The sequence below is a fragment of the Eulemur rufifrons genome, chromosome 12 (assembly GCF_041146395.1).
Source record: "Eulemur rufifrons isolate Redbay chromosome 12, OSU_ERuf_1, whole genome shotgun sequence".
NCBI classification, from domain to species: domain Eukaryota; kingdom Metazoa; phylum Chordata; class Mammalia; order Primates; family Lemuridae; genus Eulemur; species Eulemur rufifrons.
The window spans coordinates 7212209-7236592 of record NC_090994.1 but is presented as its reverse complement, the minus strand read 5'-3'; the positions used below and the strand labels follow the sequence as shown (position 1 = coordinate 7236592).

Here is a 24384-nt window from a genome sequence, read left to right as displayed (position 1 = left end):
TACTTACCAAAAGAATAGGAGGGCTAAAAGTGTTTTCACTGATATGCTACAATTTCTAACAGATTAATTCTGCTGAGCGTGTTTTAGGCTAAGAGTCTTACATCTGCCCAAAGGAGCAAGCTAGAGTCACCACATATTTTAGAAATAACAAAAACATTACTTTTCTCTCTCACTTTTGCTGGCCGGAGTATACATACCCACTTTTTTTTCCCCCAAGGACTTTAAAGGAATTGATAGTGCTGGTAATCACAGAAAAGGAACCGTTTTCTTCATGATTGCTTTACCAAAGTTTTCACTTCACCAAATCAATAAATGTGAATTATCATTTCACATTCGAAGGACTATGTCTACGTTGGAAAATGTATCCAGAATTTTTGATTTATGTCACAGAGAGACAAAATGAGTTTTATTTGGCTACGTTTCTGAGTTTTGGTTTTCCTTCCTTCCTTCATTCATTTTTGTTGGGTTTCTCCAGCTGAGCAGGTACTGGGTTCGTATGAAGCTTCCCTCCACAGCGTGTTCCTATAACAACTCCGGCCCGATACAGACACGCTGCCTCTGCTGGGTCACATGAAGCAGGACATTTTCTAACGATCCTTCTGCTCCATGTGACAAGCCTGTCCCGCAGAAAGTAGAGACAATCCTGGGTGCAAGCAAGGTGTTTGGCATCCTGTAGTGGAAAACAAAATTATTTCCTTTTTTCCCATGTTAGTCCTGTTTATTTTGTAACTGCTTCATTAGCATTGCTAAGGAAATCAAGAAAAGGGTGAAGAAATGTATACCACAGAATCCAGAAAGGTTATTCTAATTAATAGATATAAATGAGGAACTGAAATACATGTTTATAGATTTTATAGAAAACAACTTATTTTTAACCATCTGTTTCTATTTAGAGCTTGAAATTGGATATCCAAAATGGCTGTGCAAGGCTAGGTTGAGTCCGGATGCGAGAGCTTCACAACCGTCCCTAGATACTTGCTATCCAAAGTTCTGGTAGTTTCCCAGATGTTCTTTATCCAGACAGAAATGACAACTTTCTGTGAATATTTACCTGCAGAATTTACAACCTGTAGCATACGCATGTACTACAGAAAGAAAAGTTCTTACGGTTTTTCAAATGCTTTTTAGCTTAATATAAAAATAAACAAGTCTCCTTGCTCTAGTATTTTCCTGCAAAATGTTACTCTAGTTTCTTTGAAAGGAGTCAAAACTTTGAGGATGGTAACATAATTTAAGAAGCAAACATCACTTCTTTACTTCTTCGGAAACATAAAAGTACTTATTTTAATTTGAACATGGCGTCACTACCACTAATTCTAGTTTAGGTGAAATTCTGTCCTGCAAAAATGCCAGGAAAGGCAGGGCAGGGTGGCATTGGTTCCACTCATTAATTAAAAGCAAAGAAGGCAGAAGAATAGTCACCGTAACTACAGAATAGTTCTAAAATCTTAATGGTAGCAAAAAAGCAGGACACAAAATTCTCCTAGCAATTCTAAATTCCTAGGTCTGCCTCTCTAGAATTCCTTAAGAAGCTAACAGAGAAGTTAGAGGGTTACAAGAATTTCAGAAAATTGACGCCGACTGAGAGGGACATACTCCTAGTTCCTACGAAGAGTTTTCAAGATCCTCATACTCTATAGATCTGAGCACTCGATGGGCAGTTTCTGTGCCGTCTCTACCCCCTCCCTGTTGGTTTGTTCTGGTGTATGGGGATGGCCTGAGAATGATTTCAGCTGTTTCTTATGCAGATAGATGCCTCTCAGTTCTTCTCTTGTCGTCTCTCTTTTACTTTTTTCTTGTGAATTGTTAAAGCTACATGCAATTTTTTTTCATCTGTTGCAATAAAGTCTTCAAGTGCTAATTGAAAATGTTCTGACTCAGTGAAATAAAGGCTACAGCTGAAGGCAAGAAAGCCTGTTTGTTATCCTTGGTAACATTTTTTTGTTGCTATCCTGACTTGTTTGTTTCTGCTGGAGGAGACAGCAGAGGACAGCAGTGACTCAGCACTTTGTGTCTCATCTGTGTCTGTTCTAATCAAAACCATCGCTTTAAGGAAGAATATTGATAAATGTGTACTTAAAGCCAAAGATACCCATTTAAACATTTAATGTAAATTTGTGGGGGGGAGAAACCCCCAGAAACTCCATAGCTGATAGATACTAGCCTCGTTAAAACAAACAGTAATCTTCTGATGTACAAGTTCAAGGGTAGCCGCATCTGCATAGTCTTCTGAACCCCACATGTTGATGAACAATGCACATTTTGGTGATATCGTCTTCCTTTCTTAAAAGGATCACCTTCCTGATTCATTATTTTTGTTATTGTTCCCATGTCTCTTGCAGAAAACTCATCTCATGCACACACACCCCCATTGCTCTGTCTTAGGCTCCACATTTAATGAGCTGGTGATTTCTTTTTCCAAATTTCTTATCTCTCTCCAATAAAAACATCTCTGCTACCCCTAAATCCTCCTGCCTCATTGCTTCCTGTCTAGATAAACTCGCTAGATTTCTAATCAGCTTTCCTTTTCTTCAAATAACTCCAGAAGCCCTCTGACAGGTAAGCCCCTTTTTGATTTTAGGTGGTGGTCTCCATGCTACCTATTCCAGGCCATGGGGACTTTATCCTGCTTTCCAATGCTGCCACTGTCTGCTCTGTTTCTGAGGATTCTCCCCTTCCAATAGTCTCCAGAGCAGGAAGCAATTTTCACAGCTTCTATTTACTATGAATACTTGTCCCCTTGGAGGCCCAGTTTTCCGTGGTTGTGGAACCAGTTTGGGGCCATAATTTCACAGGAATGTGCATCAGGTGTCTTAGCTCCGTCTTCTGGAATGGGGGAGTATGAAGAGGTGGAATTAAGTCATTCTGCTAACCAGACTCCTCATCAATTTTTCAGCAATGGGGTTTGAATGTGTCTAAAACTTCCACACAAGCCCCGATGGTCTTTAATCCCAAGTTTGACCCCAGTGCCACAACTGCATTCCTGTATCTAACCCCGGTTGCTGAGCACGCCAAGATTGTCGCCCTGCTCTGAGTGCCAGCCTACCTAGATGCAGCCCTAATACTTGCTGGCTCTTGTCACCTCTGGGGATGTGAATCCTTTCCCTCGACTCCACAGTCGCTGACAGGAATCCTGTTGTGAATAGACAGACTTACTAGACCTGCCATCCAAGTCCCTCTGCCTTGCACCTCAGCCCCTGCAGTCTTGCAGCCCTGACCTGTACATGGACCTAGACCCCTTCCGGCTGCTAGAACTTGCCTAGACGCAGACCGAGCTTGTCATATTCTGGGAGGCTGTGTTTTGGGGTCCTGGGCCATTCTCTGCAGCTAGGTCATGGCCCCTGTGGCCTGGATAGAGGCAGATTTAGCAGGAAGCTATGAAGCTTCAGGGCCTGTCTTATGCACTGCCCCTTCCAACACCTTTTATCTAATTTTATATTTACATTTTTTTAACGGCCTTTAGTAGGCTGGATTTGGGTTGGGGAGGAGAAACCTAAATGGTTTATAAGCAAAAGTGGCAAAGACTATAGGAAACAAACAGGACAAAGATGCATCTTAGTGAGCCTGAGTTCGGAGCTGCAGCTCAGGCAAGGAGTGGACCAGCCAGGGATGGAATTGGGGTGGGGGTAGGGGGTGTTCTAAGAATGAGAGAAGCACGGAAGGTTTGACAAGCTCTCCACACACCGCTGGGCTGTGCGTAGGGGTGGGTACCCAAGAGAGCACCACAGAGAGTAAAATCTAAGAACTGAAACCTGACTGAGCTTCCACTCTGCTCCCCACCCCACACATAGATCAGTGGCCCGAGGGCTGAAGTTTTACAGGCTCCTGGGGTTTAAGCAAAACCTCTGCCCAAATCACTGACCACAGTAGCATGCAGACCCAAGGGCGACCCACAGAAAAACAGGATAAAATGTAAAAACAAGAATTAAGACCTAAGAAGAGCCATCTGTTTCTGCACACTTCACGAAGCCAGTTGCGAGGAGGGCAGGGGAAATAGATGCTGCACTTTAAGTTCAGGCAAGTCACTTTTTAAGACTCAGAAAAATAAATCAGAATCCATATTTGTTATACTATGTTATCGAAATGCTATTGTCCCAAGGAATCTTAAGTATGTTTTTATATCAGTTCTGCCAGGAATGCAGCAATGCTGATACCAAGACATACAAAAACCTTCAGCTACCGATGACTACCACCTGCATTCCCAATGCGGCGTCAATTCTTCTCAAATATCCACCTTTTCCGCATAGCCATTCTGCCATCTTCTCGAGGCATCTGTCCTTCCAGATGATTATAGAATTCAAAAGTTCACAGTGGCTGTGCTAAAATTGAGAAGTCATAGTCTAAGAAGGGTAACCACTCCTTTATGAGTGTGCAAATGTCTAGGTCCCTGCCAACCCATCAATGAAGTTCACGGAAGAACCACTAGGTGGCCACACAGCTAACGAAATTGCATTTTAGCTGGAAAACTGCTCAATGCTTCTCTCCCTTTTCCAGAAAGCAGGAGGCCTTCAAAGTCACGACTTTAGATACATTTACTAAGAAATTTGATAGACTTCATTCCTGATTATTAAAGATGGAAATCTGAGTGCATTTTGCCAAACACCACTTTCTTCTCTGCCGGGGTTGTGGATAGAAGTAAACGGGGTCCGTACCCCTAAACAAAAGGGGAGCTGGGTTGGCAGCTGCATTTTGAATAAAGGTTTTAAATTGGCAAGGTAAATCCTCCTTACTCCCAGTTACGATGTCCAATCCTCTTGACGTTGGTGTGTCCATAGACCCAAATAACCCAATGTCCCCAAAGCTATCATCAGTGGGTGTCTAGTTTTTGTTTTTTAATTATATCTTATCTGTTCATTTTTTTTTTTCCTTGAAGTCCAGCAAATTAACTCTGCTTACTGCTGCCATGGAAACCTCAAGAGCTGCCCCTTCCCCAGGGATGTGTAATGGACAGTAAATGTCAGGAGAAGCTGGCGCCTGTGTTACTTACCTGACTATGTGGTGGACTGTTGATGACAATCGATGTCCTCTGCTAATCATCGCCAAGGAGTGAGAAATATTGATTAGATTCCTGGGCCTATTGGAAGCTTCCTGATCACTTTCTAACGGAAGGTCAGGCTTTTAGGAAACTCGAGAGCCGTTATACTCGGAAGTAAGTGTCTCGTGGGTTTGACAGAATCCATTAACGTCCTTCTCCAGGAAAAGCTGTAACCGTGAGCTACATGTAATGGATATTGATTGCAAAGACAAGAAGATACATATAACTTTAAACCTCAGGGGTCTCCAAGGACAAAAGACATGGAAAGGGGGGTCTTCAGGATCACAGGATTTCTAGCTGTGAAGAAATGTATCAGAGTGATCTTTAGAGAATCTTAGACAAGTGAATTCCAAAGCTCAGAGTCTCTTGCTTAAGGATACCAACAATTTGCTACAACAACGAGAACAAACACAGCATTTATGGAATGCACGCTATTTGTCAGACAGTAAGTATTCTAAGCACGTCATATGCATGGTTTCATTTAACTTAAAACAACGAGTTCACTACTATTATTATTCTAATTTTACAGCTTGAGAAAATTAAGGTCAAAAGATGTCAAAAGAGATTGCCAAAAGTTGATTAAGTAGTAGAGTCACTATTTCAAGCCAGGAAGTCTAACTTGAAAGAACATGCTTTTACTAATAATCATTACTATGTTGCTGGTTTAAATACAATTTTGATAGGAAAATTTATAGTCCCCCCCCACACTGAAAAATATTTAGACCTGTGCAAGTGAAATTAATATCTCACTGCCATTCTCATCTTCCACCCACCAAACATTCTCAACAATGATACATGGGTTTATATGGCAGGAAGGAAAAGCAAAGCCAGGCGGCAGGCACCTCCCAATTCAGCAAGACCATGGGCTGAGATGCTGTTGTCCAAGGCAGAGCTCTAGTGGGGATGGACTGGAGATTTTAACACCTTTTGCAACTCTCATAGACCACTTTCCAGCAGGTGATTTGTGATTCTGGAATCTTTTCTTTGTTGGACAATGATCTCAGATTCTCGAAGATGCTTTCCCAACAGAACAGGGCTCTGTTCTGGTATTTCAATTCAGCTCAGTGTGGCTGGCTAAGCTGTCTGTGGCTGCCTCTGCCATCGCTGTACAGGGAAGGGAAGTCAATGGAATTACTGACTTTGGGCAGCAGCCAGTAGGCCAGGGGATGGCACAGGCCAGTCAAGCGACAGAGCCCTCCAGTAAAGCCTTCTTCCTTGCTTTAGCAAAATGAAGAATGCACCAGATGAGCGGTCACTTTGAACACGTCGGCCAAGGGAGGGTATCCACACAGCATCTTCCAGACTTCCAGTATCTGCTTGACTCTTCCACATTTCCATGAAATGTGCAAAGCTTTGTGGTGAGGATTATTTTACAGATGAGGAGACTAGGAATAAGAGGTCCTGAAACACAGCTGGGAGACAGCAAGACAGAAATCTGAACACAGGCCTCCGACCAAGCCACTGTCAGAACCATCACTCACTTCAATTTTGAGCTGACCAATCTGATAACAGCATCCCAGGTGGCAACTGTATGACCTCTGAGTTCATTCCTGAAAAAGGCGGCTTTGACATGGAAAGGGGCTGACCAGTAGAGAGCAGTGAGTGGGCCCTGAGGGGTGGGGAAGCTGAGGACTTGAGGCCACATGTAACCCTCCAGACCCCCCAAGTGCAGCCCCTCCGTCGAATCCAAACTTCACAGAACAAATTTCTTTATTAAAAGAATTTGTTCTGTAAATTTGGTTACAGCCAAAAGGCCACACTCAAGGATCCAGAAGGCTACATGTGTCCCCAAGGTCACAGGTTCCCCACCCCTTCCCAAACCTCATGTTGTAATTTCACCCTCAATGTTGGAGGTGGAGCCTAGCAGGAGATGTTTGGGCCATGGGGTCAGATACCCGGTGAATGGCTTGGTGCCGTCCTTGTGGGTAATGAGTGAATTCTAGCTCTGTTAGCTGCCTGGAGAGCTGGTTGTTTAAAAGAGGCTGACATCTCCCCTATCACCCTCTCATGCTTCCTCTTTCACCATGTGATCTCTGCACATGTGGCTTCATTTCACCTTTTTCCATGAGTGGAAGCAGCCTGAAGCCCTCACCGGAAGCAGATGCTGGTGCCGTGCTTCTTATACAGCCTGCAGAACTGTGAGCCACGTAAAACTCTTTTCTTTATAAATTACCCAGCCTCGCATATTTCTTTAGAGCAACACTAAAATGGACTAAGACACCTCATGTCATCAGCATCAGCCTCCTGCTATCAAAGTTACATTAATAAGCCTAGAATGGGGAAATAATGGTTTAAGTGACATCCTGAGTTTCCAGGTCATTCTGTCCTCTCCCTTAAAGTCCTGGCTGCGAGGCCTGCCTCATCAGACCTACTAGGGAAAGAAGCTGCAGGTTAATTTGATCTTCTCTGAAATGTCTCTGACACTCCCTGAAGAAGACATTGCCAAAGTTTAAGGTACCATTACCTCCTGCAGTATTTGATCTGGCTGAGGGAAGGAAGAAGTAATCTCCTAAGTAGCACATGGAGCAATCTGATGCCTCTGTACTGAGACACTGCCAACAACAATTCAGAAGAGAAATAAATCAATTCGTTCCATCTTGTTAATGCTGCCTTGGTGGCTTAACAGGTTTCTATGCTGAAAATAGCACAAGCTGGACACTGTGACACTCAATATCCCACCTTCAGAAATGAATTATCAGGCACAATCGGATGTCCTAGTCCTGTCGTGGTTCACTTGGATCTTCAAGTAAGAGAACACTTAAGCTCAGGAGGAAAAAGGATAAAATGGCAGAACTACATGACATCATTTCCTACATCACAGAATAACCAAAGCTATGATCGTCTTCACCAGGCTACCCCAGTGACTCTTCTAACAACAAACAAACAAAAGTAGAGACAGAGACCAAGAATACTTGTAGATTTCAGAGGAAAAAATGGTATAAAAATAAAATAACCAACATAGACTGACACTATTTAGGCTCTGTTTACTTATTCATTAACTTCTTTCAATGTGCACTCATTACATACTCACTGTATTCGAGGTATTCTAGGGACGTGAACATATACAGGTGTATAAAGCTCTGCCCTGAGCAACCTAAGCCTCACAGGAAAGCAAAACAGGTTTCTACATGGGTGATCATAAATTAATGTGATGGACGGCCCAAAGGAGGAAGGGAGTAGGAGGCTTATACTATTTGTCGGGATGGAGGTGGCTTCAGCGAGGCAAATTTTTATCAAGATCTTAACAAATGTACGAAGGTTTTCCAAGCAGAGAATTAGCATTCCAGGGAAAAGCAGAGGGTCTACTGCATACCACAGTTTGGTGGGTCCACTCATGGTCAGTAGGTTAGTGTAGTGGAATCCTGCAGTATTTAGGAAAGCATAGTATGAGAGTAGACTGCCTTTGAGATAACCATAGTGTCCTCTACACTGTGGTAACCGTAGTGCACTCTACACTGTGGTTATCTTAAAGGCAGTGGACTTATTTAGCTGATATGAATGAGGGTAATATGGTGAAATTTGTGTGGAGCAGTGATTCTCAACAGGGGTGATTTTTCTTCTCTGGGGACAATTTGGCAATCTCTGGAGACATTTTTGATCGTTGCAACTGGATGGGTTGGAAGTACAACTGGAATTGAGTGGGATGAGGTCACTCATGCTGCTAAATATCCTACGATGGGCATGGCAGACTCCAACCTTCCGCTCTTCCCATCAAGTGAACGTCAGACCAAAATGCGAATAGTGCCAGAGTTGGAAAACCCTGTACTGGAGAGTTTAAAACAAAATTTTAAATGAGGTTATTTTAACTCTAAGAAAAAATATGTATGATTGAAGAAATGTAATTACAAATATTACATAGTTCAAATACGAGAAATATTTAAAACAACTGTGCTATAATTGTTTTGGAACGAGAAATATTGAGAGAAAGGAGGTAAAAAAAAGTGATAAATATTTATCTTTCTCAGTTGAAAGACAGTGGATAACTCCTAAAACTGACAAATGTACAAATGTAAGTGTAAGTAACTTATTTAGAAATACAGAGGCACCTGGTAGCAGGAATAACTAAAAGTATGGAATGTCTCGTGTATAACACATATGACACAGGAATGGGAACTTATGAAGCAAACACTTCTGTCTTGCATTAAAATCTTTGAATATTATTTGATATTTTAAACTATGTATACCTTTTATGAAAAAATATTTTTGAAGGAAGTATCTGTCCATCATGAGACTCAGTGAGCTAATTAAGAAATTAAAGTTCTGGTTCATATAAATAACAATTTTGATAAAAAATTAACATCTTCATTTTCTGGTTGAAACACCAAGAGATGCAATAATATATGTGTGTGTGTGTGTGTATTTGTCTTCAGCACATAAATGTCTTTCCTACTACTTCAAGTTGGTTTTCCTAGTGGAGAGTTCAGGCAGGGTAGGCTGAGGGGCTGTGTCCACAGGGTTGATTCAGGGAGCACCAGGCCTGTCCCTTTGTCATCTCTGTGTAGGGCAGAGACCAATGTAGAATCATGACTGAGAGACAAAGTTGAGGCTGAGCCAGAGAGGCATGTGAAAAGTCAGTCTTTAAAATTGTAATAGCATAAATATACTTGAAAGTCAAAGTTTGTTTTAGAGGGCACAACTTAAAAAATAAATTTGAAACTTTTTTTGATTGCCAGTTTTCATTTTTTTTTGTAATTTCAGAATATTACATATAATATTTAGCTAAATGCAACTTTCATTATGTGGTCTCATGTTTGATGATATCTCTCCAATGCTTATACAAAAATGTAAGCTTGCATAATGATCGAGCAATGCTATACATTTTAATCTACATGTATATTCTTGGTTCCTAAGAATGATATTTCTGCAGCACTTTGTTATGTATATATACATATACACTTTGTTATGTATTACATCATGTGACTCAATACAGATGAATTTAGTAAGCTGGAAAAAAATAAAATTGTAATAGAGAAAGCATCAAGAGGCCACAGATTGAAATCAACTGGAATTGGAAAACTAGGCAATTTGGTGAGAATTGGCTGGAATGAGAGAATTGGTTGGAATAAATAGGAGTGCCCGGGAATAGTTCCAGAGATGGGAGCCAATGTCTGCCACTAGGCTTGTATGAATTCTCCATATATTAATACGTTTGCGTGTGTGAGCTCACGCATTAAAAGAGGATGGACAAAAGATTCACATAAGAGGGCTCAAAATTTGAACAAATACATATACAGATAAACATAAAAACCACAAAGGGTAAACTGTTCTCTTGTTTTGAAATTCAATCCAAAGCCTCTGTGAGCCATCCAAATCAATGAAATAGATGAGATTACCAGTCTGCAAGCGATCAGGACAAAATTCTCCTTTGCTGCAACGGTGAGACAGCATCTTTGGATGATAGCATCGCTAGACATCGGCTCACTTGGCAAAATATCTGCATTCTGCTTTGACCAAGGAGTCTAGCTCTGAGGGCTTGTTTCTTCTGGGTGCTGGGCTGTAAGGAGCACTGCTAATAGAGTGTTGCTAAAATCAAGGCTTCGGTGATAACACAAGAATTTTCTTTTTAAAGAGATTTACTATTTTAATTAGATGCAGTGATTAGAATGTCTTGCATTACATTATAGTACTTAGAAGATGATAGTGCAATTTTCTTTTAATCACTGAGATGATAATTTTTATTAGCATATTGAGAGGATGTGCACATGTATAAGAGAAGTTGGAGATGGTTTTTAGAAGAATTGTTATGGAAACTATTCTTCTACAAAGAAAATTTAAAAATCCACTGAGCTAATGATGTTAATACTTGCATTCATTTGATTAGAAATTTTTCCTTTTACACAATGAAATTTCTCAACTACGTATACATTAAGTGTATAATTTTTTTCCCTCATTATAAGAGGTGCAGAGTTGTTCCTTTGGGTAGTTGCATTCTGGCACGGTATTAGAAATAAAAGAAATGTAAGTTTAGTTTTAGTTTAGTTTTTTTTTTTTTTTTAAATAAAGCCAATGATAGCCAAGGAAATGTCAGTATTTCTAATAGGTTCTGAGAGCATGATTGGAAAAGTCATGTCAAGACAGGATCCTCAGTAGACTTTGGTGCTGAGTGGGTTTGAGTTGGCTTAGGAGATGGGAATGTATTTATTTGAAAGGAAGCAGAAAAGATATTATAAATCATCCTCGTTCTCAGGCACTGTTAGTCCATTTTGTGTTGACATATAGGAAATCACTGAGACTGGGTAATTTATAGATAAAAGAGGTTTATTTGGCTTACAGTTCTGCAAGATGTATATATATATATATATATATATATATATATCTCAAAGCATCGGTTCTCACTTTTAGTGATCTTTCTAATTCATTTTACATAAAAAAGTATCAAAGTAACTAATTCCTGTTCATGGCATCCTAACATCCTTCCCAGCAAGAGAATATACACCAGGTATAGAAGATGTAACAGTTGTTCTTCCCCATGTTAAATGTATGAACACTCGGGAATTGAGATACTCAGAAAGCAGATTCCAGCAATGATACTAATTGTCATCTTTTTTGTGTTATTCATTAGAAGTTTTATGTGGATAAAATAGCCAAAACCAAGTAGTTGTTTTGATCTATATATACCTGATTTTTTAAATAAAATTCTAGCTTTCAAAGGCTGTTAAGCCATCAGCACATACGTAATTGATACCTACTGTGTGCTCAGCCTTTAAAAATACTATTAAATATACATGATTACTGTAAAAAAGAAAATTAGTTCTTTGTTATCTATTTAGATGGTGAAAACAAGATCCATGGATAAATAATTCAAAAGAGTATGTCATTCAAAACTGGGTGCTAGGTCACAGTAATATAAAGTGTTATCTAACCCAAATGTCCCACCTCTCCCCATACTGTGGCTTCAAAATAGAGGCAGAGGAGTGAAGTCATTAAAACTGCAGGCTCTGCAGGCAAACCACCCCCGCTAGACCTGTCAGCTGACACTACGAGACCTCTCTGTGCTTGCCCCCAAGCGTCACTTGCGGCATTATTCTGTCCTCTAAATGTCCTCCATTTATTTCTGGGAGTCCCACGGGGGTTTTCATGTGTGTCCAGCAGATCACAGTGTTGGCTGCAGTCACGCAAGGAGTTTATGCTGTTTGTCCCGCGGGCTCACGCTTGCTCCTGTCTGCTGCCTCCTCTCTTTGGCCAGCACAGTGCATGTCCCTGCTCTAGATGTTCAAAACGTTCAATCATCAGCTGCCTCTCTGGGATACTCGCTGTGCCCCTCCGAGTCACCTCCCACCCTTTTTTCTTATCCAAGGCTGCTGACTCCTATGGACTGCAGCGGTGAATGTTTTCTTCCTCCAGCTTCCTCATGGGTTTGTCCAGTAGGAGATGACAGGCAGGTTTGGAGAGGCAGAATTGCACCTGGGTTTTTTATTCCCCCAATTCCTTCCACCCAGGGCTATGGGGTGGAAGTTGCTGTGCTTTTCTACCAAGGTCCACAGCACTTGTTAGGCAGCCCTCTCCCCTACAGCAATCTCTCTCTCTCTCTCTCTCTCTCCCTCTCCCCTCCCACCCCATCTCTCTTCCAGGCACGTTCCTGTTCTTTGTCTCTACAGGGTAATGGTGGTAAGCGCCAGTCGCTGTTCACAGCCTTGAGTTTCTTCATTACCCTTTTTGAGTTTCCCGAAACCCTAGATAATCCCTTTCTACAAAATAGCAAACCCTCCTCCTGCTACTCCTTTCATTTCCACTTATCAATTAACCCCATTTAAGTGCAGCACCTGTGACCCACCTGGACTCCAATTTCTACAACGCCCAAATCCTGCTGAGTTTCACGAAGAGGGAGGAGAGGGAGAATATCCAGGCCTTCTTTCCCATTTGGTGTCTCGTGCAATTATATGGGCCCAAAGCAGATCAGCTGATATCCAGGTAAGTCAAATAGTTACACTAAATCTCATAAAACTCAATTCCCTACAATGTTAGAAAATTTTTAAAAAAATTTAAAAAGGCATCAAGTCATTCTTCCTATCCTCTTCATAGGTCCTGCGATTCCCTGAGAATAGGAAATCTCAACACCCCTTCCAGGTATAAAACAAAAATTATGTTGCCTGCCTGTGGATATAAAGAGGCACAGCTGATGGGATGGCTCATTTACAGGGCACTAGCTTATCCAAGCAGAACATTTTCAGTTCCAGTAAGAGCACGAAGGAGAGGTAAGAAATGCAGAACTCCAGTGAGAATGGCTTTTATCAAAAAGTTCCAAAACGATAACTGTTGGTGTGGATGTGGAGAGATAGGAACACCCATACACTGCTGGTGGGACTGCAAACTAGTACAACCTCAGTGCAAAGTAATATGGAGATACCTCAAAGAGCTACAAGTAGAACTACGATTTGATCCAGCAATCCCATTTACTGGGCATCTACCCAAAGGAAAAAAAGACATTCTATAAAAAAGACATCTGCACTCGAATGTTTATAGCAGCACAATTCACAATTGCAAAGATGTGGAAACAACCCAAATGCCCATCAATATATGAGTGGATTAAGAAAATGTGGTATATGTATACCATGGAGTTCTACTCAGCCACAAAAAAACAATGGTGATCTAGCACCTCTTGTATTATCCTGGATAGAGCTGGAGCCCATTCTACTAAGCGAAGTATCCCAAGAGTGGGAAAACAAGCACCCCGTGTACTCTTTGTCAGATTGGTACTGATTTATCAACACTTAAGTGCACATACAGCAGTAACATTCATCAGGTGTCGGGCAGGTGGGAGGGGGGAGGAGGGAATGGGTATATTCATACCAAACGGTTGTCTTATTAGTCACTGAGTTGTTTTACAGATGTTAATAAAGTAATAGTAAAAATAAAAACAAACTTATGTAGAACTTAAAAAAAAGAAATGCTTAATTATGAAAATTAGACAACTCAGAAAATGTTTATGGATGAGATGAAATTGACTTGACAGGTAAAAAGGATAAAGGAATTTAAAGAGTATTTCAGGGAAAGATAACATTTATGCAGAGATAATGAGGTAGGACATAAATATATTGACAGGAACAGGGTTAGGGAGCAATGGAAGGTGAAGCAGGATGGGTAGAGGAAGCCACTTGATGGAAGATATTGAAAGTCCCATGGAAATATTTAGGTTAGATGTAATTATCGATAGGAAAAAATTGAAGTTATAAAATCAACCTTCAGAGACAAGTGACAGTCCACTGGAAGGATTCTGCTAACTCTAGCAATTTTGGTTAATTTAACAGGATCGTGGAGTTCTAGCAGTGCTATCCTCAAAACGACCCCTTTAGACTTTCTATATGTAGAAACCAAACCCATTCTTCCATAATAGCACATCTGGAAGTCTTTAGTTAAGGGACTCTTACAAAGAATTACGGCACTTTGAGCTTAGCTCAATAAAGGAGAGATGGCAGATAAATAAGCTTGGACATCATTCTGCACCACTCGGAAACTGCAAAGCTGTCAACATGTCATCAAACGTGTAAGAAATACAAAATCTTTGGAGGAAAAAAAAACCTAACGTGTTTAGAATACTTGAAAAAGGCCAGGCCTCTGTGCTATGTTCTTCGCATTTCCTTATTTAATAACAACTTTACTAAGTCTATGATGGTAGTGGTTTGCTCAGGATTACACAGAAAAAGTTTTAATTTAGGGCACTTAATCTTGAACAGTCAATGCCTTTCACCTGGCACAACTGAGCAGAAATAGTTTCTTTGAATGTATAGGCGCTCAACCCAATAGCTCTGAGTTTTCTTCTAAGAATTTTTAGCAGGTGTACCGCAAAGCTAAGTTCCTGCCTACTTCTAATCAGTCCTATGATGCTCTGGTCTCTAAATCAAGCCTCTAGCTAAAGAAGATCCACTCTATATACCTTTCCTGACTCTTTTATTGAGTTTTCTCATTTATTTTTAATGGAATTTTGAGGACACCTGTTGATCATTTGATAACATCCCACACCTCAATCTGAGAAGTCAGAGAGGGAGTGCGTCAGTGAGTGAGTTGGTCTGTCTCTCTCCACTCACAGAGACAGACCTGTTTTATTCTGGAGTAGAGAGCTAGTCTTGTGAAAGTGCTTCCTGCATTAGGTTACTCCATCGCATTGGCCCTGCTGGTGATTTTTCCAAGTAGGGAACCAGCGGACCAGAATAATAGTCTGGACGTGACACTTTGGTGTGTCTGGTCATTCTTCGGCCGACAGAACACCAAGAACCGAGGGCAGACTGCCACCCTGACGATAAGAACTAAAAGAAAAAAGAAAAAACTAGACTCCCTCACTCAAGGAGTTTAAAATAAAGTGAATGAATGGACAATTTGGACAAAAAAAGTTATCAATTCTCCAAAGTTTTATGTTATATAGTGAATATTGTATGTTGAATGTAGCCCTGAAAAACATGGCATGTTGAATGTAACAAATTGTATGTTCTGAAGGATTTGAATGCCAGGTTTAAGGGACTTAAAATGTATCTAGGCACTGGAGAGCCATTTTATATTTTTGAGCAGAAAGGCCATTTTAGTATCCCTTAAATCTGTGTAGTTCCAAATGAACTGTGAATTTATCTATACTATCACTATATATAGCATAAAAACATAGAATCTAGAACTGAAAGATACCTTTAAAATTACCTTGCTCTAGCCTTTCATTTGACAAGGAGGGTATTTAAGCCCCGAGAGGTGAAAATTACTTATCTGGATCTGATAGGGCCTGAATTCTACATTTTCTAAATTTAAATTTCCTGGTAGATTGTCATTGAACTGAATGTCTGTTAATTCCAAGGCAGTACTTCATAGGGTCTCTGTGACCACTGACTCATTATCTTATTAGCTGAATAAATAATAGTTTGAGTACCATGTTGTGTGCTGGGTGTAATGAGGAGAGCAACACACAGCCCCTGCCCTAGAAGAAACTCCTTAATGCGGGAGAGGCTGCAATGTAAAGCAATACATGTGTTAATGCACTTGAATTCACAAGGTGTTAGGAAAGAATAATAAATATACTGAGGCATCTTCATTACACAATACACTCAAAATGCATGGGTATTGCATTAAGCACTCCAAATGAAATGCTATTGAATACGTATGACATTGTTGCAAAACTCTCAAGATCTTGGATAGCTCTATTAATGATGCTGTTAGAAAAATGCCGCTGCATCTGCAGACAGTATTCCCTTTCGGAGTCCGCTCGTTTGTGCTTTCCTCCTCCGTGATGGAGCCATGCTTTGCCGTCGGCCAGTGCTCCAGAAACTGCTCACACTACATCCCCAATCAGGAAATGATAGAGATGTCTCTTGCCTCCTCTAAAACCGTAGAACACTTCCATAGCACCTGACCAATTTGCTGAGCTGCAGAAATCTCTCTTTCCTGAAGGAATTTTACTTCACAGATTCAAAGAGTGCTTCAAAGCTGTAAAGGTCATTGGGCCATTTTTCTCATTTTTTTCAGGTGAGGAAACCAACATTCAGAGACTGGATGACTCCAAGCAGAGAAGCTAGGACGAGAAAGAATGACACCAACAGGGTTTCCTCTTCGGAGCACCTTTGCTGGGACTGGCCATGTTAGTCTTGCTCCTGTATCCCCCCCTCTGCTGATTTATATACAAAACCTTAGGGAAACGGTAAGATACATATTCTGCTGGGTGCTTGTCCTAGGTTATCTCATTCAGTCCTCACAAATCTCTGAGGGGTGTGTGTGTGTATGTATGACTACCTTTATTTTGTAGATTTAAAAACTGAGGCTCTGAGAAGTCATCTGCCCAGGTTACACACCTCGCAAGTAGCAAAGCTGAAAATAAACCCGGGTCTCTCTGAACCCAAATCCATGCTCTCTACATTGCACCAGGTTACTTGTTCAAAGTATCAACTCTGCCCCAAAATTAAGCAAAAGCAACATTTCTTTTCATGTAAGGTAATCAGATGTATATAGTTTAGAATTAACAGACCTGTGTTTAAATTGATATGCCATTTTGTACTTGCCAACTGTTTTGTCTTTTTTTTTTTTATTGTTTGCTCGATGAGGAAAATCTTTATAAATAATTTTTGCAAGTCACAGTGGCAAAAAAAAAAAGGAAGGAGTAGGGGTAGTGGCCTGACCAGCACTGGCTGTGCCATTCTATGGCCTCAGAGGCAGGATGGATTACAGCTTTTCAAGTTTCCTGAGTTTTGTCAATGTCCTAGATTGATAAGCCCACCCATTTCGGCTCCAGAGGTGGCATAGAATTCTCAGGGCCATTGAGAGCTGTTCTCTAAAATAGCAGGTCTCTCTGTCAAAGAGCAAAATGTGAAACATTACAAAGATAGATCTGGGAGTCACAGAAATGGATGTTTATGATATGTAGAAGGCTCATTACCACACTGAAATGTCAATGCCTTCTTGCAAACTAATGAGCCATTGGCCTTAAGTCACCTAATATTATGTAATGTAATAAAATCCCATCGGGAATGGGGGAAGCAGGAGACAGTGTCATGGTGTTACAACACTTCAGTACAGTGGCCAATGCAGTAACTGCTTTCATGTACGTTCCCTTTGGCGTCATTGATTATGCTGTGTGAATTTGCATAAACACAGCATGGGTGTTAATCTGGTTCCTACTGCAATGACCTCTGGTTAGCAGCACCAATCAATTTTCCTTCAGCCCCAGTCTCCTAGTTCCCAGAACTGAATATTTGGGAATAGTATATTTAAGCAAAATCAAGGTGCTGCAAGGTTGATCTAAAACGTGGGCGTTAGTTTTCTCATCTCCCTCCAGCTACAGAAATAGATAGGCTGTAGAGACCCAGTTAGAACATAAGGAGAATAAAAACAAGAAATGAAGTAGTGACAAAGGAATTTTACCAGCAGATATGAAAAAGTTGCAGGAACAAATTCTTCTGTAAAACATTTTGGATAAATATCTACAGGGCTACAACTAAAGTCTAAGCCAGGTGCTAGAAGAACCTGAACTTGCTCCAAGCTCTGCACTGATTCTTTGAATAATCTTAGGCATAAAATTTGAACTTAGGTACCTATTTCCACATCTGTAGCTTGGGGCATATATTTAGCTATCCTGACAACATGTCTTGGGCATATTCACCACACTTAGAGCCACAACAGTATCTAATTCACAGGAGATACAAGAGTTAGGTCTATTGGCTAAATTAGGATTTGGTCTTCTTATTACCTGTAAAGTTCACACATCACTAGGAGGCAACATAATATGGTGGTTAAGTTTATAGGTTGGCCAAGAAAACCTGTGTCTGACTCTTCGTTAACTACACTACTTACACATGTAAACCTGGTCAAGTCCCATAATCATTCTGTGCCTTACTTTCCCCAAAGGTAAATAGTAATAATAGTACCTACTTTATAAGTTTGTTATAATGATTGAGGTACTATACGTAAAGCAATTAAGACAGAGCCTGGCACATAGAAAGCATTAGCCCATGTTAGCAAATATGACCTTGTTAAAAAGAGCTTCATTAACTGGATGATTCCTTTTTTTATTCGATTCCTGGCAATATTCTATTAAAAATATTTATGATCACTGAAATTGCTCAGCAAAGAGCAGGGGAAAAAATGAAGGCAACGATTAGCAATCAAAGAGCAAAAATAAACATCTTGCACATCCTCGGATCTCCCAAGTTGCTCTCATGTCCTGGAATACAAACAAATCAAAGTATCTTAAGAAGGCTTCTTCATAAAACACAATGTATTACTCATTAACTCAGGAATTTGAAAATGAAAGGCATTTTCTCACAGCTACAAAAGGGACCTAAAGGACAGATATGCTCTGTTGTTCTCCTGTTTGAATTCGGTATCACAGTTTGCACTATTTCTGACTTGAATACCCTGGGCATGATGTGTTTGTTGTAAGACTTCTTTTTGAGGCCCTTAATTTGCTGACACTTCTTTCCCGTAGGTTGCCATTGCAGTCCCACTGGGGAAGCATCTTTCTGGTCCTATGTTTTGCACACAGCTTAGGGGTTTAGCTGCCTTGATTTCACATTCCACTGAGAAAAGGAAATTGTTTCTGAAAGAATAAGGCAATAAAATTCCTAATTTTGCCTTTAAAATGCATAGCTAATCTATTTAGAATTAGACCTCTTTGAATACAAAGGGTTGAAACACCTTACGGTGTTGTAATTATGAGCCAATCCTGGCCCCAGCCATCCAGGCTGGAGTATAGCTCTCAGGGCTAGCATGTGAAGACTCAGCTGTGAGCCCATTTAGATTAAGCCAGGAGAGATCATAAGGAAACTGGGTACCACCTTGGAGAGGGTCAAGAACTGGTCTTGCTTCAACCAGTGTAGGGTTTGTTTTGTAGTGACTCACGGACAACTGTTTGTGAACTGAGCTGCAATCGTGCATTAATCCCTACCATGAGTGTCTTTCCAGGCCATATGCCTGGGCTTTTGCCTCTGTTTCCTGATTTGTACTCTAGTTTTCTGATGGCGTTGGAAAGTGGAGCTGAAGCCCAAATGAAACAGAGAGGACTCTAACATACAACTTTACCCCCATTGGCATTTGATTTGGGGATTGGACCTGTTTTCTCTACTTCATGTGTCAATTTCTATTTTGTTCAGATGTAAACAGACCACCTGGAACCGTGATGTTGACTAGCATACCTCCACTATGTAGAAGTTCTTTGGTTTTGCATCACCTATTGGATCAGACTCCCTTGAATATAAATGACATCCCAGATCAAGAAATAATTAATGATATTTATGGATACTCCCATTCAGATTTTTTTGTGCTCTCAGAAATTAGCACTACATTTGGGTCTGTTAGTTCTGGCCAGGCTTATGTCTACTCACTCAGTTCCTCCTTGAGCCTCTATAAAAGGTTCATTATAGTTCATAATACCCCACAAGAAAGGCTATTGTGGTCCAATTTCATTAGAAATTAGAATCATGCACACATGGATACACACATATATACATATACACAGAGAACACTCTCAGGGTTATTGCCAAAATTGAAATATATGCACACATGCATCTAATGACATGTACAAGAATGTCATAGCAGTATTGTTTTTAATTTCAACTCATTGAACAACAGAATGTATAGATAAAGTGTGGTGTATTCATACAATAGAATATGACATAAGAATGAATAAATATGATTTATTGCTACATGCAACATCATAGAAGAATTTTGCAAGCATAACTTTGAGTAAAAGAAGCCAAACACATAAGAGTAAGTACTAGGTGATTGTGTCCATAAGAAGGGCAAAATGAGGCAAAACCAAGTGGCTGTAGTGGTTGTCTCTGGAGAGAAGAGGAAGAGACTGAGAGGGAAGAGGGTGTGTCCCAGGACACGGATAATGTTCCATTGCAGTCTCTCTGTAAAAAGATATTTACCCATTTAATATCTATGTACTTTTCTGAATGCATATTTTAAATAAAATATTATTAAAAATAAAAATATGAAATCTAAGGCATGAAACCACAAGAATTGTAGAGGAAAATGTAGGAAAAACTCTTCTAGATATCAGCCTAGGCAAAGGATTTATGACTAAGACCCCAATGACAATCATGGCAACAACAAAAATTAATAAATGGAATTTGATTAAATTAAAAAGCTTCTGCACAGCTAAGGAAACAATTAACAGAGCAAATAGACAACCTACACAATGGGAGAAAATATTTGCAAGCTGTACATCCAACAAAGGGCTAATATCCAGAATATACAGAGAACCCAAGCAAATCAGCAAGAAAAAACAAACAATGGTATTAAAAATTGGGTAAAAGGCATGAACAGAAGCTTCTCAAAAGAAGATAGACAAATGGCCAATAAACATACGAAAAAATTCTCAACATCACTAATCATCAGGGAAATGAAAAAAAATAGTGAGATACCACTGTACCCCAGTTAGAATGGCTTTTATTAAAAAGTTCAAAAGAAATAGATATTGGCATGGATGGAGAGAGAAAGGAATCCTTATATGCTGTTGGTGGGATTGCAAGTTAGTAAAACCCCTATGGAAAACAGTATGGAGATTCCTCAAATAACTAAAAGTAGTCCTACCATTCGATCCAGCAATCCTACTGTTGGATATCTACCCAAAGGAAAAGACTTTTCATCAAAGAGACACCTGTACTCAAATGTTTATTGCAGCACAATTCACAATTGCAAAGATCAACCCAAGTGCCCATCAATTCATGAGTGGATAAAGAAAATGTGATATATGTATACCATGGAGTACTACTCAGTCATAAAAAAGACGAATTATGTTTTGCAACAATTTGGATTGAATGGGAGACCATTCTCCTAAGTGAAGTATCTCAAGAATGGGAAAACAAACACCACATGTACTCACTATTAAATTGGAACTAACTGATGAGCACACATGGGCACAGAGGGAAGTAAAACCCCGTGAAAATCAACCAGGGGTAGGTGGGGAAAAGGGGAGGTGCAAAAAACCTACTTAATGGGTACAATGAACATTATTTGGGTGATGGGCACACCCATAGCCAGGACTCAACCATTATAAAAGTGATCCATGTAACCTAAAACACTTGTACCGCCTTAATATTTTGAAATTAAAAAAAATAAAAATATGTTCCCTGTGATGAAGGTTGCTGCTATTTAATTTGGGGGCTACAGATTTATTAATAGTACATGAACTTCCCCTTGGCCATTTATCCACCTTCATTCTAGCAATACTCTCCTGTGGATAGATGATGCCAAAGTCTATAGCCCTGACATCCCTGATGCACATGATCACTTGAGCACTTCCTCACCTTTGACAGCTCATCCCACGATGGCTTTCCACCTGCCTCTAAAATCTCTTGCATCCATTCTCTCCTCGTGTTCCTGACAATTCTCTTGCCACCTCATGCCTTTTCCTGGACAACTGCCGCAGCCACCTAATTGGTCTTTGCAATTACATTTTATATCTATCATAAATAGAACTGTTTCAAGCCCACAAATATGTTGATACCATTCTCTCAATGGCTTACCCAGTGAAACCAAAGCCCCTGGACCTGGCCATCACAGCTGGTTCCAAACTATCTCACTTAGGTCTTTTTTGGCTCTACTTCTCATATCCTGTTCTCTAACTCGACTGGTTTTCTCAACATTTGCTGTGTAGAGTTTTACTATTCATATTTTGTTTCCTTTATTTATAATGGCCCTCTCCATCGATTTCTTTTCTCCTGTCTTCTGAGACTTAATTCTATGTATCCCACAATGTCCACTTCAGATACCACCTCTTCGATGAATATTTTTCCCCATTTCTTCCAGATACAAAGTCTCCCTCCTTTTAAAGACCATCACTTTATTTTTATATCTCTTCAATTTATCTGTCCATTTTTACAACATATCAAGGACCTAATCTGCAAAAAATAAAATAAAATCCTAAATGCGTGATCAGAGAGCAATAATTTGAATCCTAGCTTTGCGGCTTCCTGATTGTGTGAATCGGGGCCAATCATTTAACTTGAGACTCAATTTCCTCTTTTGTCAAGATATGGGAGACGGATGAGAGTTTCCAGGACTGATTACAATATAAAACCTCTCATAAAATATAAGCCTTCCATATCCCTGGAGAGCCTCGAGAACCAAATAAAAGCCTCTTTGCTAGCTGACCTCTAAGGCTACTCTCAGTTTCATGAACCTCTCCATGTTTTAAAGATACGCGTGTAGTTTTTCCTATCCTCTGCAGGGCTACAGGCTCCTAGAAGACAGTTTGTGATTTACTCACATTTACTCACTTAGCACAACCCCCACACCTTACACACTACAATCGCTCTAGAGATGTTTATTCTTTAAGCAAATCATGCAAAAGAACCATATAATGACAGGGTGGTATTTTACGTAGAAAATTAGGCAGGTAAGCAATTTGACTGGGAATGGCCAAAGATGCTGTATTCAGTGATAACATCAGGGTCTAACCCCAGGTGTCACGTCTCAAGGCTAAGACTCTAATAACTTGATGGTTCATCCAATCATAAATAAAACAGTGACAGGAAGTCTAGTGATCATCTAGTTCATGCATGTCATTTTTTTAGGCAAGTGCCCCCAAGTCCTGAAATGATTTTCCCACTTAATACGAGCAGAAAAAGCTACAACCAGAAGCCAGGCTTCCTGCCTTCTCTAGAAATCTCTTTGGCTTGTCACTCTGCTTACCTCTGGAAGCTCTGTTGCTAGGTAACCATGAGCTCACCCAACCACTTAAGTGTTAAGTGCATTTTATGAAATTTCTCTGCTTGATGTGCTTGAATGATGGTGGTGTTTGCTAGGGAGAAAGAACAAGCTCAGAAATGGCCAGTTTGTGAGCTTAGGGCAGCTAACTCAATCAGTTTCTCCAACTGGAAAATGGGATTGTCCGACCCAAGGTAAATAATGAGCAGGGTATTGGCATTATAGCATCAGGCACCCAGAGTTCACACAAGCCCTGGGGATGTTGATCGAAAGTGCTTGCATCTTTTTCAAGGGCATTAAATAGTAATCTCACTATGCCCTTTTAAAATACAGATTTTTTTTTTCCATAAAAATGTTTTTAAATTGTTTGCTTTAACAAGATTTTCACTTGGAAACCTCCACATTGAATTTGATTTTCATAGCAACTTAAAGTGGTACAGAGGCCTTTTTCTCTCACCTGATTTATCATCTTGCCCTGGAAAATTGCCCTGGGGACCCTTCTGGCCCACTGTTGAACTCTGGTACTCTTGGGTTTTTTGGATCTTTCACTGAGGGAGCAAATTGGAGTTGAAACTGACTTCTTTAATTGGATTCAGCATTACTGTTCGTATTTCTCTGCAATGCACCATAGAAGTCTCTTCCAAGCAGAGCTAGCTCTAATCCTAGTAGTGTTTTCAATAATTTATTTTTCAATATTGGGACTTAGATACATATCTAGGAGCATTCAGTTTGTTGCTTCTGGAAGCCTGGCTGTGATTGAGTGACTTACAACCAATTGCTGTTCTGATCACTGTTTTGTCTCATAAGCAAACTCTAAACACATTTTACTTCACCAAGAATTGACAGTGGTGATTTTATTTTTAGCTCTTTATCCAACCCTGCAATGACAATTAACCCATTATCTTACAGCGGATATAAGAGCTATGCGTTACTACTCCAAAATATTTGAAAGTTGCCAAGGGCCATACAAATTTTATTAAATCATTTGTAATTAAACATGTTAGAATTACAACTTAGAATGATTTGCTCTTATAGATCACATTTCAGAATACTAAATATTTTATTTTGTTGTTCATAATGACCCTGGGAAGTAGACATTACTCTGTGAAGGTTTATGCAGAGGAGGAGCTGAGACGCAGAGGAGTAATGTGATTTTCCCAAGAGCATTCTGCGGTGCAGCTGTAACCTTCACCCAAGATTTTACCTCCAAACTCACCACTTTATTA

The 24384-nt window shown here is 40.1% G+C and overlaps 1 protein-coding gene across 1 annotated transcript in view; it reads left to right on the top strand.

The window, feature by feature from the left end:
- ADAM7 (ADAM metallopeptidase domain 7) overlaps positions 1–24384 on the top strand; it is a 115515-nt gene that overhangs the window by 33537 nt on the left and 57594 nt on the right. The window contains exons 23-29 of the mRNA XM_069484791.1: positions 4874–4950; positions 6096–6235; positions 6782–6960; positions 7662–7781; positions 12791–12946; positions 16140–16340; positions 16478–16589. Of these exons, the coding sequence (XP_069340892.1) occupies positions 4874–4950; positions 6096–6235; positions 6782–6960; positions 7662–7781; positions 12791–12946; positions 16140–16340; positions 16478–16589 (985 nt within the window). The remainder of the gene's footprint in view (positions 1–4873; positions 4951–6095; positions 6236–6781; positions 6961–7661; positions 7782–12790; positions 12947–16139; positions 16341–16477; positions 16590–24384) is intronic.